Here is a 17,879-nt window from a genome sequence, read left to right as displayed (position 1 = left end):
TGATAATCAATAAAAAAAAATTTGGGGCATCACTTGCCCAAAAGAATTCAGCTATAGTGGTCCTCAACTTGTGAAAATGCTGAAGGCTCCAGAAACGGACATTATCCAGGCCGTCTGTACCAGTGTACTTTTCCTCAAGGACCATACTTTTTGTAGGTATTTACTTGAGTAATTGCACTTTATGGGACTTAATCCTCCACTACATTTCAAAGTAAATGATTCACTTCTTTCCACAGTTTAGCTCTACGACCACAAGTAAAGTTATAAAGGTTATCCATACAAACAATAATTTGATATTAAAAACCGTAACTTTTAATGATTGCAACTGACAACAATAAGAGGAAGCAAAAGTAAATACTAGTCAATGCATCAAGGATGTGTTTATTAGGGCTGGGTATTGTAAAAGTCAGGATCGTTACCTTGTACCAGGTATTTTTTCTGCTATAGATTTCCGTTGTAGTTCTGATTAGTATACTACCATTTAAATAATGTAAAGGTTGTATAGTCTACTGTTTTAAAATAATATATCCATCTTGCTTTTGTAATAGCCCATTCAACAAATGGAATACCCATTTCTTTAACATTTGAGTTGAATGCTAAATGGAGGAGTTCTACTTTCATCAGAGTGCTGTTTTCGTATGTTTTTTTTTGTGGACTGAAATTTGCTTTTCCTCTACAGATACAATGACTGCTAACTGTCAAGACCAGATGAGGGGGCTTTTTCTCTGGCGTGCTCCTCATCGAACAAGTCTTTGACACCACAGGCCAGTGGCAGCCGCCACTCTCCACCCATCACATGTCCACTCTGCTTTGATTGCACCTGACCTCCTTTTATTTCCCAGTTGTAATGGCACACCAGTGCACCCTGCTACTAATTGTGGCTTTTTTTGGTTTACTGAGCCCATCTTTTCCAAAGTTGACTCCACGAATATCCTTTCCCATGGGTAAGTAGAAGACACATGCTGTTACTTTTTTGTTGTGAATGTACTTTTATCTTGTGTGGACTACAACTGAAGTACTTCAGAGATATATTGTAATTCGGCTCAATAGTCGCAATTAAAATAAGTGTTTGTTTTTATACTATAGATCAGACAGGGGTTCAATTGGGGATGGATTTCAGTACTCAGACATGATTGAGGTCTCGTTAGAACCAGGAGGTTTCAAATGTCTTGTCGTTTGAATTTGATCAATATCTATGTACATTTTGAGCAGAAATGAGTGAAAAACAGTCAAAATGTAATTTGTTCAGGAGCATTCCGCTTTGTGACATCATCATCCGATTTTAAGTCCAAGCTTTGTCCCTCCGAATTAACTCACATCCAGTCACTTGCGACTACGACACCTAGACCGACAACTTGAGCCGATGCTGCGTTTAAAGGAAACTCTGGTAAACTATGATTCGTGCTGCGTTTCAAAAACCCCCGAAAACTACAGTCGTTCAAAGAAGACGTTTTCGTACTGAAGGAATTTTTGAGGAACCTACCCTTTATTTTGTGTCCACATTGCATGATCCAGGAATGACGGTTATTGTGAATCCACTCTTGAGGGATATTTAAACTGAATGACAGCAGAGGAACATTCAGTAATGAAAGTCCACGGTGATTGGTCAAACACATGAGGGCGAGAAAGGGTCATGTGAAAAAACACTTGAGAAGTTAGATACTTGAAGTAAACATGTCTTTATACATAATTTATTTCAAAAACATTAAATGTACGTTAAACAAAACAACGTCCCTCTGCCCTGACCTCACAGTGGGAGCGACCCTAGATCACGACAGGTTCTCCAGAGTACAACCCGACCAAGTCGAATGGCCCAGAGTGAGAGGCGAACACAGTGAATAAATGTTAGAGTACCGTACAGACCTTGTAAAAGGAAAACAATTAAAGAAAGAATCTGAGATTTTCAGTGACATCTGGTCTAACACTGTCCAAGAGAATCCCTCAGTCAGATCCATATGTCCCGCATATAACCCCAAGGCTAAGATTCAGGAACCTCGGATGACAGAGCCTTGCATACCTGTAATACCTACCTAACATGACTAAACCCTACCCTTTGTGTTGCTGCCTGCAGCTATATTTAATTGTTGAGCATTGATCATGCTGGCCTTCAAACCCAACATAATTCAGGATATATTGAGATTTCATAAAAAAAGGGAATTATTTCAATAGGTTGGCTGGAATACAAAGGATATTGTGATAGGGTCCACCCACCTCCAAAATCCCAATTTCACCCCTGGTTATGAAGAGTTCTTAAAGGAAAGGACCCAAGTGAAGTGAAGTACGTCTTGTTTGGAAAATGTTAACCAAATGAATAACTAATGAATATTTTTGGACATTGGAAGACTTGAATTAGGTCGAAAATCGGAGCATCAGTCACCATTGTAGTCTTAATGGTGCTCCGCCTCTAACTGCTTTCTTTTTTTCCTTTGTCTTCGGTCTGTCTGTAAATAGGCAATTAAATTGATGGATGCTCGGATGTGATTGTTGCACTGCCGTTTTTACATTGTCAGGGAACATTTCAGTTCTTGGTTGCATCGGCCTAATGGCCATTATGCTTATTTAGGCCAGAAAGAGCTCTTTAGTTTCTGGCTGTACTGTGTGGATTGTTCCTTAGTCGTGCAGTCCCCGTATGTGTTTGTTTGTATTGAGATTGTTATTTTTGTTTGTTAGTTTTCAGAAATCGGAAATGGAGCGTGTGCCCCATGCCGCTTTCCATTACGGACGTTGGCCCATAAATAGACAGGGTCTCACGAAAACCCTGCAGTGCAATGAAAGTGCTGAAAGATCCCATGAATCGGAATGAAAGATTCCCCACCTTAGCCGGTGCTTGTGGGGGCTCGGGGGCACCACCACTAGGGATGCAACGGTATGTTATTCATCTGTTCAGTACGCACATGAACCGCGGTATTTCGGTATCACGGAAGTCCACCGGACGCGTAAGTGCTGCTTCCTATTAAATCGGCTGTTGCAGCTCCACCGATCACGTCAGTCGTGTGGGGTCCCCACAGAGCCCTGCGGCATTTCTCTATTTTTGTGCGAGAGTTAAAAAAATATATGTTATTAACTGCGCACGACTACGCAGCCTTTAGAAACACAAGATAAAACAAATTTTTTATTTATTTATTTTTTTGGTAAAGTGCAATCAATCAAGGGTTAGGGCAAATAACCCCCTGGCATGGCTGTGTCCCTCTTTATTACGGTCTTCTCTCTTGAGACACTTCCACTCGCTCGAGTGCTGGGTTATTCACGAACGATCCGTTTGAAAGACTCTTTTGTTCATTGGTTGTTGATCATTCAATACATTTCCTGGTTCAATTAGAATTGGTATTTAAACAGTCCTCTTCATCATGCTGTTCACATTTTGACATCCTGAGACCAAGACGACACCAAACAATTGATCAACAGTACCTCGCCATTGCGAGGCTTCAAACAGGATGTTCTAAGAGAGAAGTGGCCACTGAGCTTAGAGTGATGAGTGACTCATGATGTCAAAATGTGAACAGCATGATGAAGAGGACTGTTTAAATACCAATTCTAACTGAACCAGTAAATGTATTGGTCGATTCATGGATCAAACACCTGTTCTTAATTTTGCTGTTCAGCTCCTTGTTAGAGAACAGCAAGTTGTGCAAAAAGTACTGAAACATTGAACAGTTGGACATGTACATTCAAAAGTTTAGAGAAGGTCAAATTAAGTTCACCTGTAAAGGTTATCGTGCATTTTAGGTTCATCCTGAAATTTCACCCAAAAGCCGAATATACCTAACTTTTTGTGAGTAGTGTATGTATTTGCGTGCTACATCCACATACATCCTCTTTGTGCGTACAACTGACTGAGCTGTGTTCACTGCTGCTACTACTGCGTCTGTCGCTCTCCGGCGTGGGGGGGTGCGAAACCGGGAGCGCACAGAGTGACTTCTTCTGGACTGTGCCTTGCCCCATCTATTCCAATATCATCATGGCATGTGTGTAAAGTTGCAAGACGTAAATGTTGGAATGTTTGGAATGTAGCGGCATGTGTATAGTGAGTGTGGCGGAAAGGTTATCCCAGTAAGTTACCAGGAACTATGTGTGAAAGAGGATCATAACAACTCTTAGCGGAGAGGGAGAGAGCGGCTCTCTACCTCTGCCTCCTCTCTCTCTCTCTCTCCGCTCCCACAATCAGTTTCACAACACGGTGAACTGCACTTTGATGGTACAGTTTCAATTCTCAGATTTCTTTTGTCAGAAAGTTAGTCGATTTAATTGTCATTCGATCCAAGTGTTTTCCAGGATAGTATTCATGCTTAATGCACTAAACTTGAAGGACTTGTTGCCATTGTTTTTTAAGTGGCTTTGTGTAGGGTTAGTGTCATGCTAAGTTATCAAGATTTATTTTTTAGTTGATCATTGCTTTGAAATATGCTCTATATTGATCAAGTTGGTTTCTTTATTTGAGTTGATTTTCTTTTCTAATAGGTCTCAAATGTTGTGGATATATTATAAACCAGCCTAGCTCCTGTGAAAAGCTGCTTCCAGCCTCTCAAAACCTGGGTTATTTTTAAGAGTAAAAATAAAAGCATAAAAACAAGCTCTCTTTAAATTAACTCATTTTTTATAACCATTAATCCACTGAACTTGACTCACAGGGATGGAAATTTCATTGACCCCATCTGAATCGAGACGAAAAGCAAATTCCCCCCTAAAAATATTGTCCTTTTTAATTCTCTAAATATATTTCTTTACTGTGTTTTCAATGTATAATCCTCAGAGGTCAACAAAGGTGGGACTAAAACAATTTCCATATGTGTAGTAAACACAAAATATTGACAAGCTTTTTTTTTTTTTGTAAGCTTATCAGTACTATTCCAAGTTCAAGTTCAAGAGATTATTTGTCACATACATATACATACGTTCATACATTTATGCAGTGAAATGTCATACATGTATGAACGTATGTATATGTATGCGACATTAACCTTTTAAATGTGACTATTGTGCAGTTCAGTATGTTTCTACAGCTAATGGGACTCTGTAATTTACAAAGACTTAAGATTTTCTTAAAACTTTGCATACCATTAAATAAAAGGGTTTCAATTTTCCACACCTGGAAACTATACTTGTTACAGCACTTTTGCTGGCATTGCAATGCACCTTTTAATCATTGCTCCTGTAGGGTTTACCTTTAGCTGTAACATGAACTCGGCAAGGTCAATATTTCAATCATTGATGCTTTCATAACTTCCTACTCTAAAGGATTCAGTTTCAAATAAAATGATGGGATACCATCAAACACTATTTTATGAAACCGTTTAATAAAAATGCAAGCAAGGCACATAGCATATTTTTGAGAAAAAAAAACGTTTTTTTTAAATAGCTGCTGTCTGTTACAAACTCTACTGTTGATTTGCTTTAATAGGTTCATTGATTTTATAGAAAATCTTTTTATTTTTTATTTGCCTGGGTTGACATTCCAGTAGTGGACTGATGCCAGCATCTAATCCATAGTATTTATTGTAAATAATGAGTTTATGCTGGGACCACTTTATCTTGTACGGCAACTCCGGGCAGAGAGCAGACACAGGGAATAAGAAGTATTTATTTATTTGTTTTATTTTATATAAAGTTGAATGAATGGTTGGTTGAATGTTTCTGTAAGGCAGAATAAAGATATACAAATCATTATTAAAGTGCTATATAAACAAATAGAATAGCTTAACTAGCATTCCCCGTATACACACATGTAAACACAGTGCAACAGCCGACACAACAGTGTGGCAGCTTAGAAAGCATGTCTAAGTCACGACCACTATATACTATACAACATGATGCGGACATTCTACAACCTTTGTCCCACGAACAACGGTAACTATACGTTCCATATTAATCACTTTCTTTACAAACACATTATAAGTACGTGAGGGATATGCAGCCGTTACCTGGGCTGTCCAAAGTGCCTGACTAAAAACTGTATCTCACCCAATATAAAGCAAGTAACAAGAATTTACAACAGTATTATTTAGGCAGTTTATTTCCTCACCTTGCCATATCTGACCTGGATGTAGTAAAACCTCTGGTCTCCTCAATGGCAAAGCAGGTATTTTCAGACCTTAGCAATCACATTGTTAGAGAGAACCAGATGTCAGACTCAGCGGGGCGGACATTCCTGCTCCTGGGCCATACGAGTTATAACTGCTTATCTCCGGTTACATTTCCCCATCTGCTTACTGCAAAAGAGAAGGCCTAACACTAGCATCTGTGCAACAATAGGTTCGCCCGGCAGGCCCCTAAGTCACTTCCATTGGCCCAATGTCAGCAACACCACCACGCTGTTGCTGAGTGAGGACGGAGACACGCTGTTTGTGGGAGCGCGGGATGCCGTATTGTCACTGGACGTTAGCCAGGAGGAGGCTATTACCATGAGAAGCAAGGTGGGCTGCACTGTACATACATTTCTGTACGTTACATTACCAATAGACTTCAAATACCCAATAAACAAATGTGTATGAAGCTTGAATGCATACACAAACATAGTATCCAACCAATACTATTAACTTGTTAATCCTTTAACTGATTTAATACATTATTTTTAGCTAGATGTCAAGTGGCCAAACAACTCTAGAAACTTATTGTCTATTGACAAAGTAATCTCAGATGGTGAAACTGAGTTTCAGTAGCTTTTTAGACACTTTTGGCCACATACACGGCTGTTGCAAACCTAACTGACAATCCTACTTTATTCCTCTTTTTCAGCTGGACTGGTCACCTTCAGAGAAAGACTTGGAGCAGTGTTCAATGAAAGGCAAAAAATTGGCAAGTATTGGTGACTGCTTCGTTTATCACTAACTACAAATTTAGTCAACATTCTGTCCTAAATCTGGGGTGAATCACAAAGCAGTATTATGTAAGGATGTTAATACTATATATTATATCTTTATCTATTATAGAGATATAATATATTGCTTACTTGTTATACTTTTTTGTGTTAATGTCATCGCCACCCTTGAAACCACATATGCTTATTCATTCTTGGCCATGGGTATGTTGTGAATTTTGGCATAACCCTTTCTTCAAATGTTGTTCTATTGCTGTGGGTGATCCTTTGTAAAAAGGGAGACAAAGTGTCACAAAATGGTTCTCAGTATTTTAAATATTTCTTGTAGCTAATATTTGTGTCTGATCTGAAGTGCTAAACTGGTCAAATTATTTTTTAAACAAATTTGTTTTGCCATTTTGCTTGACAATTGACCATTTTTATGTCCATTTCTAGATGGATTGTCCAAATTTCATCCGTGTGCTGCAGTTCCTGAACAACACACACATGTACGCATGTGGAACCTTTGCCTTCAGTCCGCAGTGCGCCAACATAGTAAGAGCTGGCATCATATTTATATACAAGGAGATATTTTTTATTGATATGAAATTATGATTAGAGAAGTTATAGGGAAAACTGAAATGCAAAAAAAATCTAGAATATCATGCTGTTTTCACGGGATCTCGTTTCACAATTGACAAGATGACAGAGCATTATCGTCACTATGAGAACTAGTACTTTTACTATGAAAGATTATTTTTGGGAACTTTACAGTTTTTTTTTTAACAATGTGGATCAGTATAAGACCAAATTTATTGGAGTTGTTAACAAATATGACCCGAGTTTCTGCTGGCTGGAAATGGGTTGATTATATTTGAACCTGAGTGGCATTAAGGTTTCATTTTGACATGAACAATTTCTTGCAGACATGGAGATCAGTTTCCATCAGTTGAATTATTTATTTTTCTTTTGCAATCCATGTCAAGGATTGCAAATGCAGTTTGACTGCGCACGTACATGTTGGCTGTTATTATTGCAAAACAGTGTTATTGGAAATTCCAGACACCCACAATGAAACTTCCTCCCGAGTATTTTGACCAATTTACTGAGAAATTTACAGTACTGTGAAATTGAAATGGGAGCATTGTTTTGTACTACATCGTCTGGCATTTTTATTTCTTTGTTGTAGGTAGCTTCAGTTGATGGTAGTGTCATAAAATGCGCTGATGTTGGAGGCCTGGGCGTGGCACCAAGGTCAACGTGGTCTGGTTGAGCGAGTAAAAACACCAATAACATTTGTCAGCAATCTATCATTACCCAATGTCAACAAAATTGTCTTCAAAAAATGTTGACATAACACTCCTGTTATCTAAGCACTGCATCTCTTGGAAAGTGGTTTATGATGGCACCACAGTATTCTCTAGTATCTTATGCGGTCTGTTATTATCAATTGCAGATGCAAATTGATGCAATTTCTGAAACTCAGATGCTGCCGCTCCGAGTTATAATCCTGGCTTTATCTTCAACAATGTCAGTCTTTAATGTCCCGACTCGGGCTGAACGATTTGGGAAAATAATCAAATTGCAATTAAAAATCAAATAAAAATGTATACTTTTTTATTTTTTAGACCCATATTTCAATTTAGTATGCCATTTTTTTTAAGTTCCTTATCTTCTGCATTATTCACTAAACTCAAGCAATAATTAGTTCTGTAGTATGAACAACACAACATTGGATACAGTCAACATATAAACTGCTCTTTCATGTAGTCCGGACCTAGTGTTATGATAATTCATTTTTATGAATAACATCTTTATTTAACTATTGAATTGTAATAAGAAAAACATTCAAGGCTAGGCAGCTGCCTATCTCGCCAATGGGAAGAGATGGCCCTGGACGGCCCTGGTGGATTGGTTAGATTGTGTAACAGTCTTTTTAAAAGTGTGTAAAAATTATTATTATTTTTTTTTAAATCACAGGCTTTGCAATTTGAAAATTGCGTTCTGTTTAATCGCGATCGATTCGATCGATTTTAATTCAATGACTTGTTCAGCCCTAGTCCTAACCATCTTTGACTCCGCCCTGTTTTGTCCTCACCCCCACAGCACACAGAGACACTGTCGATGACGAGACCAAACGGCAAGCCAGAAGAGGGGAGAGGTCGCTGTCCATACGATCCGTACCAGCGCAACACCGCCATCACAGTTGGTAAACAGTTGTTTCCCCTGCTGTAGCCATTACTGGACAGCTGCCCATTAAGGGAGAACACCCATCCCTGCATTATATGTGTTACAGCTTTTTGATTAGTGCTTTCCCATGGGGAAGTGGGGTTAACCCACCTGTGTGAAACTACGCGCTTTCAGGCGGAGAGCTGTATACTGGAACAGTGGCAGACTACCGGGGCAACCGGCCAGTGATTTCCAGATACCTCAGCGAGGGCGACCATGTGGACCTCAAGCTGGATGACACGCTGGGATGGCTGGAGGGTGAGACTGAAACACCAAACCTGTCTGGTATCAACCGGAGTTTCCACTGCCGGAGTTTCCACTGCAGGCACATTACTGCAAAATATCTGGTTTTGTTTTTATCTTTAGATCCGACTTTCATTGGCTCCAGTTCCATTCCTAGTGAGGAGAAAATCTATTTCTTCTTCAGCGAGGTGGGAAGCGAGTACGATTTCATAGAAAAATTCACAGTGTCGCGCATCGCACAGGTCTGCACGGTAAGAAAGGGACAAGAGAACAGTTTATAGGGAAATGAAACATTGTTTTGTATCAAAGGCAGTAAGGTGAGACTGGAGTGGCAGTTGTCCAGTGAAGTGTTGTGGCTTGTCTCAGAGCGATGTTGGGGGTCAGCGCACACTACAGCGCCGCTGGACTACGTTCGCCAAAGCTCAACTTCTGTGCCAGTCTGAAAACGAGCTGCCCTACAACGTTATCCAGGATGTGATCACCCTCCCACCAGCAGAGGGCGCGCCTGTGGAGGACACACTCTTCTATGGCATCTTTACCTCCCAGTGGTTGGTCAAATGATCTGTTCTTTGTTCAGCTTGTAGTTTATCTTGTACCAGCGAATTATTGCCAAACTTGAAATATTAAGTGTTTCACTGTAGGATCTAGCATAGTTCTATAAACGTGTCTTCACATGGTGATATATGATTATCACCCAGTGATGATGAGCTATTTATCAAATGGAAGTCGCTGTCTGAGCACAGAGCAGCATCGGAATAGATTTAATAGATCACAATTTTTTAATTTACTCAAGTTAGCCTTTGAATGTTAACGCCTTCTGTTAAGCAAAGGTGTTTCTTCAGATGGCTCTGAATTTTTTTTGCAGAAGCTGCTTTGTAACCTGCTTTTTGTGGCTCAGGGCCTGTTTTATATTCAGATGGTAATGTGAAAATCTTAACTGCAGTTAATTGTACAAATCTAATTTAGCTGCAGTTCTCTGATAAAATGTATTTTAACATTACTAATAACATCCGGACAATTCACTGGGGACTAAATATGATTTATCAGAAATGTAGCAATGTTTTACTATTTCAATGTCTGAACTCAAGTTCAGGGTGTATTTTTAATTTATTAGAACAAAGATTATCACAAATCATTAAATAGACATGCGTAGATAAGAAATGTATAATTCCTGCCACAGGAGCTCATTCAAATAGAGAACGATAGAACATGGGTTTCATTGTTTTATTTCTTTATTTTGCGATTAGGTCAGTCAATTCTGGGCGCTCAGCGGTGTGTGCATTCAGCCTGAGTGACATCAAGATGGTTTTCTCTGGGAACTACAAAATCCTGAACCGGGACACATTACGCTGGAGCATACGGGTTCAGGAGAAGGTTGCAAACCCGGGGGAGGTAAATAGTCCGCAATAACCAATCTGAAATTGCTGGAAGTCACCCTGGGAGTGTTTGAAATGAGGGGGACTTTACTTTTTAGTTGCCTTTAACTTCTGTCAGACCTCTCTTTAAGAATTTTAACTGCATATCACAAGAAAGCATGTTTCAGCGGTATTCTGCTGTGGATGGATTTTGCTCAAGCTACCCTCTTTCTCCTTAGTGCGGCCTTCACAATGCCTCAGACAACACCCTTCGCTTTGTCAAAGAGAACTTCCTGGCAGACGACAGTGTGCGGCCCGTTGGGAGGAGGCTAACCGTGGTGTCACCTAACCAGCATTACAGCCACTTGGCGGCCCAGTGGGTCCGGGCCGCCAACCACAGGAACTACACTGTGCTCTTTCTGCTGACAGGTACTGCAGACACACAGTTTGACAGGGTGTTAGCATTACACTTAGCACTGTAGCATTGCAAATCTGGTTAGTTAGTTACTTTTAGTTCTTGCTTCCACACAGCTGGCATCTAAGGTATTTATTTACTTTTGTCATTTTTTTTTTCAGAATCTGGTTTCCTGCATAAAGTGGTGCTGCTGGAGTCGGGGGCCCATATCATTGAGGAGGTTCAGGTCTTTGAGCACCCGCAGCCTGTGAAGAATCTTCAGCTCTCTGTAAAAAAGGTAGGGCTGGGCCATATGGTTTACAATACGTTTAAATTAAACTACCATCTTTGGTTATGGTTAATATCATCATTTCTTTCCAAACTATGTACTTTGATAGTAGTTTTGATGAAGAAAGTAGTTGAAGTATTTTTATTTACAGAAATTATTGTTAAATTTTTTGATAAATTGTCCCTATATACTGTATGACAAGTGATGTTTTGTGGGTAGTGTAAAGTGCTGACAAATTGATTTTCTAAATCCTCCAAACTATGCCTCATCACATTTGATCATAATCAAATGCAGGCTGCTGTTTTTAGTTCTTACAACATTGTATTATTGTATTCACAATGTTTCATCGCTATACTCAAATGTCTCAAAAGTGAAATGCTGAATGCTTGCCTGAAATATCTGAAATCCACATCACAGGGCATGGTGCTTGTAGGCACATCTGAGGGTGTGGTCAGGGTTCCAGTGGTCAACTGTTCTTTCTACTGGAGCTGTGCCCAGTGCGTGCTAGCCAGAGACCCGTTCTGTGCCTGGGACCACCAGAGCAGAGTGTGTGTGAAAACCTCGACGGTCCAGCCCAACCTGTGAGTACAGCTATCACCTGTTGTTCCAATCCTCATTTATACCAGCAAGCAATCAGATGAAAGTGATTTATTCGTCCTTTTGTAGAGATGGCTGACTCGCTTAATAGACTTTTGAAAGACTGTAGATGCTTAATGACAGAGTGAGAACATGTGCCAATAAACGGTGAGTTAAAATATCAAATTGGAAAACTTTAAATGGCAAAAAAAACCAAAAAACTGGATGTGGCATTTAAATATTTGAGTCTCTAGTGCTGCCTAGTGGACGCATAGTGTCAGTGTTGCACACTATCAAAAATTACACTACACAAATCAAAAATGTAGAAGCTTGACATATGGAAACTCATCACATTTTTACATTGTTGTAAAAACCCTACGGAACTGTGCTTCAGAAGTCATGACTGAAAATGACTTATTGAAGTTTGTAGTTTTAATTTATTTTATGGGATTTCAGGAATGCCAAACTGTAAATGTAGTGCAGCGTCCGGAGATATATTGTGTGATTCGAGGAATAACAATGGAAATAATTGTTATTTATAATTGTCCCACCAGTGATTACAATGTACCAAACAGCACTATGTATAGCAACAAGGACAAATTGTTTCGTCAAGCATGCTCTTCAGGGCATTTCTGGTTTCATTGTTACCGCAACACTGATGTGATGTAATGTAATGTCTTCCTTTCCAGAGGCCAAGATGTGGACAGAGGAAATGTGGAAGAAGCTTGCAGTGCCACTCCGTTATCCCCCAGAGCGAGGTTTGGACCCAACCAGCTGCCTGCAGGTAGGCATCACTTTGAGGTGACAAACCCAAGGAAGCTAGCTGTTCTTCCTGTTGCACAAGGAGTACAGTTTTAGATGTTGTCAATATATTTTTCACCACTCATATATACAGGTACTCCTCACTTAACGACCGAGTCCCCTTCCTACAACCGGGTCGTTAAGGGAATTGGTTGATAAGCGAGGACCGTGTTATTTCACGGTAAGGGGGTGTGGCGAGGGCGAACGCTAGTGTAGCGAATACTGACAGACTGTGGGAATGAGACTGAGAACAGTGATGAGATACTAGACGCCACGGTATCGTATGCAGCGTACAGTACAGACTGGTCAGAGAGCTGGTTGTAAGTCTGAATGGTTGTTAAACAGGTAGGTCATTAAGTGAGGAATACCTGTATTTAACAGATCGTTTCTAAGTAGGGCTGTGACTATAACCGCATTACTCTAATACCACGGTCACACAACGTCACCACGGGGTTGAGCTCATTGCCGTCATCACTGCAAAGAGACAAAACTTTTCAGTTGCTTCACTCCTCACTTCAACTTTGCATGCTGCGCACAAGGGGAAGTGACAGTCATTAAACATATGGGGGATTTATTTTGGCTCCGTACCCATTCCTCCAAATAAGACAACTTAAAACATACTGTTTGTAGTTGGTTTATTTGGAAGAAGGGACATGGCTCTCCACAATCGGAGCGCACAAAGTGCTATGTTCGCATCCCGATGCAGATGACTCGCACATATGAAAATATATTTATGATTCCCCTAAATTATAATTCCTCATTTAAATGTTATCCGTGGGCAGTTTTGTAAGTTTCTATCTGTTTTATCCTGTTATTGTAATGCACACTGACTGACAAAAAAATGGGAAATTACTTATTCCAAAGTCAATCTAAGAAAAACGAGATTCTACTGTTACGTGTAGGGGTGTCATCATTCAGATTGAAAATAGATCCAAATGAACGTTGGATTTCGAACTTCAAAATTTTTTGATTTTTGTGCGTAATATTGTCAGACATGGTCGCCATATTGGGGCGGTCAAGATCCCCGGATAAACAAATGCGGTTTGCGCTGGGGGGTGCGGGCCCTTCCGGAGTGGACTGCGGTTCCCGGCTCCGAACCGACTTGGAGTCACCGCATCCCTCAACGCACACTGCACCGCCCACCTGGCACTAGGGCTGCAGAAATGAAATTCAAATAGAATTAAGTTGAATATAAGTTTATCCAGTTTGTTGCACTGTGTACGCACATTAGAGAGAAGTATTCCAAGGAACTGTGTGCAAAGTCAGCGCACCGGCGCGTCTCCCTATCCTCAGGTGTTTCACTGTGTGTACAAGGGAGACTGAGCAATTGACCAGAATGTCCAATAATTCCACAGATGTGGCAATGAAAGTGAGATCACTCCTGAAGAAATACCTTGCGGCCTGGCACGATCCGGTATTTTTTCAGGAGTGATCTGCTCCACAGCAGACCAGGAGCAGGAAACCTAAACACATCTAGAGTTTTTATTTGCTTTGTTTGGGGAAAAGATTGCTGTGATTGGAGCTGTATGTAGTAATTTGCCTTTTAACACCAGTGTTCCCCCCCAAATAGCATCCGTTTTTCTGCTCTTATTTTGGTGAGTAACTTAAAAGTAGTGTAATAAGTAACTTTACATTTAGTCAATTAGCAGACGCTTTTATCCAAAGCGACTTACAAGGGAGAGTAACTTATTGTTTATTATTCCAAAGTCTCATTTTGCTAAAGCTCTTTTCTGTTTCGGTGTGTTAAATATTCTCATATTTTCGTTATTTATAATTTGTAATATTCAAATACGTAAAATAATACTTATTGAGAAACAAGTGGGGTTTTTTTTCGATACAAATCAAGACTCTATAGTCTAACAATGGCTTAGCTGTCAGTGCTGTTTGTCTGAATCGAAACATGACCTTGAACTCAAAAGTCAAATCGACTCGTGGATTTGGAGAATCGTGACACCCCTAGTAGTGTGAGTAGAGCATGTAACAGTCATGCAAATAGGCCACAGCTTGTAGCCTTGAGTCTTGATGAGACAATCTGTATCAGGGCTACAGGAACGGAATTTGAATATTAAAAAAAAAAAGCTATTTTAATACTGAAATTGCCTTTCAATTGTATTTATTTTTTAAATAATTGATTATAAATGTTTCGGCTTACGTTAGCAAATCAATTCACATGTGATGATGAGCAATAAAGTTCAATATAAATTAATCCTATTTGTGGCACATTGAACGCACATTAGAGAGAAATATTCACGGTAACTGTGGACCAAGTCGCCGCCGGTGGAGTCGCACGAGCGCCCCGGCGCATCTCCCTCTCCTTCGGTGTTTCACTGTACAAGGGTGCCTTTGGCCATAATGTCCAGTAATTCCTCAGATGTGGAAAAAAAAATGGGAAATAAACCCGACCACCACCGACAGAATGTCCTTTAGTGCAGAGGTTCTCAACCACTGCCTCGCGGAAAGTACCAGGCTGCGGGGCATTTGCCACCGAACCTTGAGAACATGGGCGGGATATTTTCAGGAGCGATGTGATATGCTCCGCAGTGGAGCAGCAGCATGAAATGGAGTAAATTAAATCAGCAAGATTTTATTTGCCTCGTTTGGAGAAAAGGTTGCTCTGATCGGAGATGCGAAACCATGCGCCCCCTGTATTAAATTTGTGCATAAAAAAGTGAATATTTTCGAATATTAAAAATAATAAAGCATTCAAATTACAATGTGATTATAGAGGAATATCTGTAGCCCTAATCTGTATGCGACCTCCTGCCCCCCAGGCGAGGTGGTGTCCGTGTCCCTGAACGAGGTGGTCCGGCTGCAGTGTCCCCAGACCTCGCAGCTCGCCCAGCTGATCTGGGAGCGTCCCAACAGCCGCCTCTCCTCAGACCTCTACCTCCAGCTTGACGATGGCAGCCTGAGCTTTGTGGTAACCCCGGCCACCCTGGGCCACTACCTCTGCCTGGCCACTGAGGGTGGCTACCAACAGGCCCTGGCCATCTACCAGGTCAAGCAGAAGAGCAGTCCTCCGCCCCAAACCCTGGCCACTTCTACCCGCTCTCAGCCTGGGCCCCGTCCTACCACACGGACAGCTGTCAGGCCAGGACAGGGACTGGCCACCTCTGTAGGGGTGTGGCCCAAAACCTCAGAGGCCAAACCGAGAGACGTAGACCCCACAGCAACTGCCAGTGGCACTCGGGTCACCACCAGGAAGACGGGTTTCACCATGTGGACCGGTGAACCGGATTCTAGACAGAGGGAGCTGGAGCTGCAGGGAGGCGACCGCCTGCTTCTGGCCCAGAACTCTGGTTACCTGAAGGAACTGGTGGTGGTTTCAGCACTGCTAGTACTGTGCCTTAGCCTGCTGATCACCATGGCAATGTACAGTATCAGGCAGCGTTGCCACAACCGCACAGCCCCTCAGGCCACCACTCTGGGCGGGGGATCAGAGCGGGGCAGCCCCACGGAGCGAGTGGTTCTGCATGACGGGCAGTCGCCTCGAAGCAAGCTCAAACACAAAGGCCAGCCTGCACACAATGGTCAGTCCAACGGGCAGGTGTGCAACGCAACATGCAAGGGCTCTGATGGTCATCTACCAAACACCCCAATCTAACCCTGATCTGCCACAGACTCAGTAGTGAGGATTAAAGCAGGCTAGAGATTCTGTGTTTCATCCTAAATGACAATGGATCGTTCTTTACAACTGGACTTGTTTTTGTGAGACAAAACGGTATTAATTTTGCTGAAACTCTCAATGAGGAGTGTTTCCAGACAAACTGTGGAATTCAAATGAAGACACTTGATGCTTTTGATGGTACTAGTCCTGTGATGATGCCGTTGGCTCGAGCACATGGTCAACATTGTTCTGAATGTATGTGCTGTATTGAATTTTTTCCAAGAGGAAATTCGACTGAATAGACAAATGTTTGGCACAGTCAAGGAGTTGTGAAATATTTTTAGATGGTGCAATTTCTTTTGTAAAGTAGTTTTTAAGGCAAAACATGTTTACTTATGAAGTAAATGCTTGTAAAAGTCACCAACCAGTCTCTGTTTTTATCACACCAACCAATCTCTGTTTTTATCAGTGTTCAACGAAATCACTTCCTCATTTAGGGAGCTTCTGTGAATGTCACAAGAGGGGGTGGGAGAGGCATCAAAAAAGTAGGCTTTACAATGAGCAGTTTCTCAACACTGGTTTTAGATGGTAGCAGATCACCCATTTGAAGTGCACAAAGATTAACGCTGACAGCTCATTAATAAACTCCAAAATCACTGATTCTATCTGTTCTGAGAACCCATGGTTATTACATCTATAAAATTCTACTGTATAACATTTAAAAACGAGGAATGCATGTGATGACTGCATCAACGATGCTGCTATGGAGATTAACCTAATCATCCCTTTTTTAGAATTTTCTGCATATAGAGAAACAATTTTAAATGAAAGACTTGTCACGATAAGTGGGGCTTGATTCTTGGCCTTGGTACTGATGTGCAAACTTGCCTTTTTCTTTAAATAAACATGAAACTTTTTGGAATCAGTGGTGCAATCAACAACTCAGAATCCAGCCTATGTTATAATAGATGTGATGGAAGGGTTCAATAGTCCTAAGAGGAACAATGACGCCCGATCCACAAGAAATGCAGACCTTCAGCTTTCAAATACCTCTAGGAAGTGCATTATTTCTATTAATATAATCGTATTATATTAGTATAACACCACAAGTATTACTACTAATATACTGCTGTCTTACCATGCTATGGATATATATTTTACAAAACTAACATCACACCAGCATGTTCTAGACAGGGGTCTCACTCAATTTACCTGGGGGCTGCTGGAGGTAGAGTCTGGGTGAGGCTGGGCCACAACAAATATTCCACAAAATTGTTCCAATCTTCTCAATCTTTATTACTAACAGTTCAGAACATGAACGGTTCTTCAGAACATAGGCTTCTCATACCTACTCCTTGCTGCCAGAGATCTGGCAGAACTTCCTCTTAGACAGCGGAGCCACATTTGGCTTGAGGGAGGAAGCAATTGAGACCCTCAGTCTGGCTTGAAGATGCTCATCAGTAGGTTTGGACCCGTACTTTGAATTATTAAAGTTCATGGTGGAGAAGAGCTTTTCACACAGATATGTCCATGTTACTCCACCTGTCTTAATTCTTAACATCAAGTGCATTGTCTCATGTTTTATATATATT

General features: G+C 40.9%; 1 protein-coding gene across 1 annotated transcript; it reads left to right on the top strand.

Moving 5' to 3' along the window:
• Positions 1 to 835: 835 nt before the first annotated feature.
• On the top strand, positions 836 to 16,658 carry sema4ab (sema domain, immunoglobulin domain (Ig), transmembrane domain (TM) and short cytoplasmic domain, (semaphorin) 4Ab). Its single transcript, XM_080013022.1, has 14 exons — positions 836 to 944; positions 6,250 to 6,410; positions 6,733 to 6,792; positions 7,250 to 7,348; positions 8,900 to 9,002; positions 9,158 to 9,280; positions 9,389 to 9,516; positions 9,632 to 9,813; positions 10,513 to 10,657; positions 10,860 to 11,049; positions 11,197 to 11,312; positions 11,721 to 11,884; positions 12,569 to 12,663; positions 15,452 to 16,658. Exons 1-14 carry the CDS (start codon positions 848 to 850, stop codon positions 16,282 to 16,284), a joined length of 2,496 nt encoding a protein of 831 aa, XP_079869148.1. The 5' UTR covers positions 836 to 847; the 3' UTR covers positions 16,285 to 16,658.
• The last annotated feature ends 1,221 nt before the right edge of the window (positions 16,659 to 17,879 follow it).

This window comes from Zeus faber (assembly GCF_960531495.2).
Source record: "Zeus faber genome assembly, chromosome: 1".
NCBI lineage: Eukaryota > Metazoa > Chordata > Actinopteri > Zeiformes > Zeidae > Zeus > Zeus faber.
This window is presented reverse-complemented; position numbering and strand designations above follow the sequence as displayed.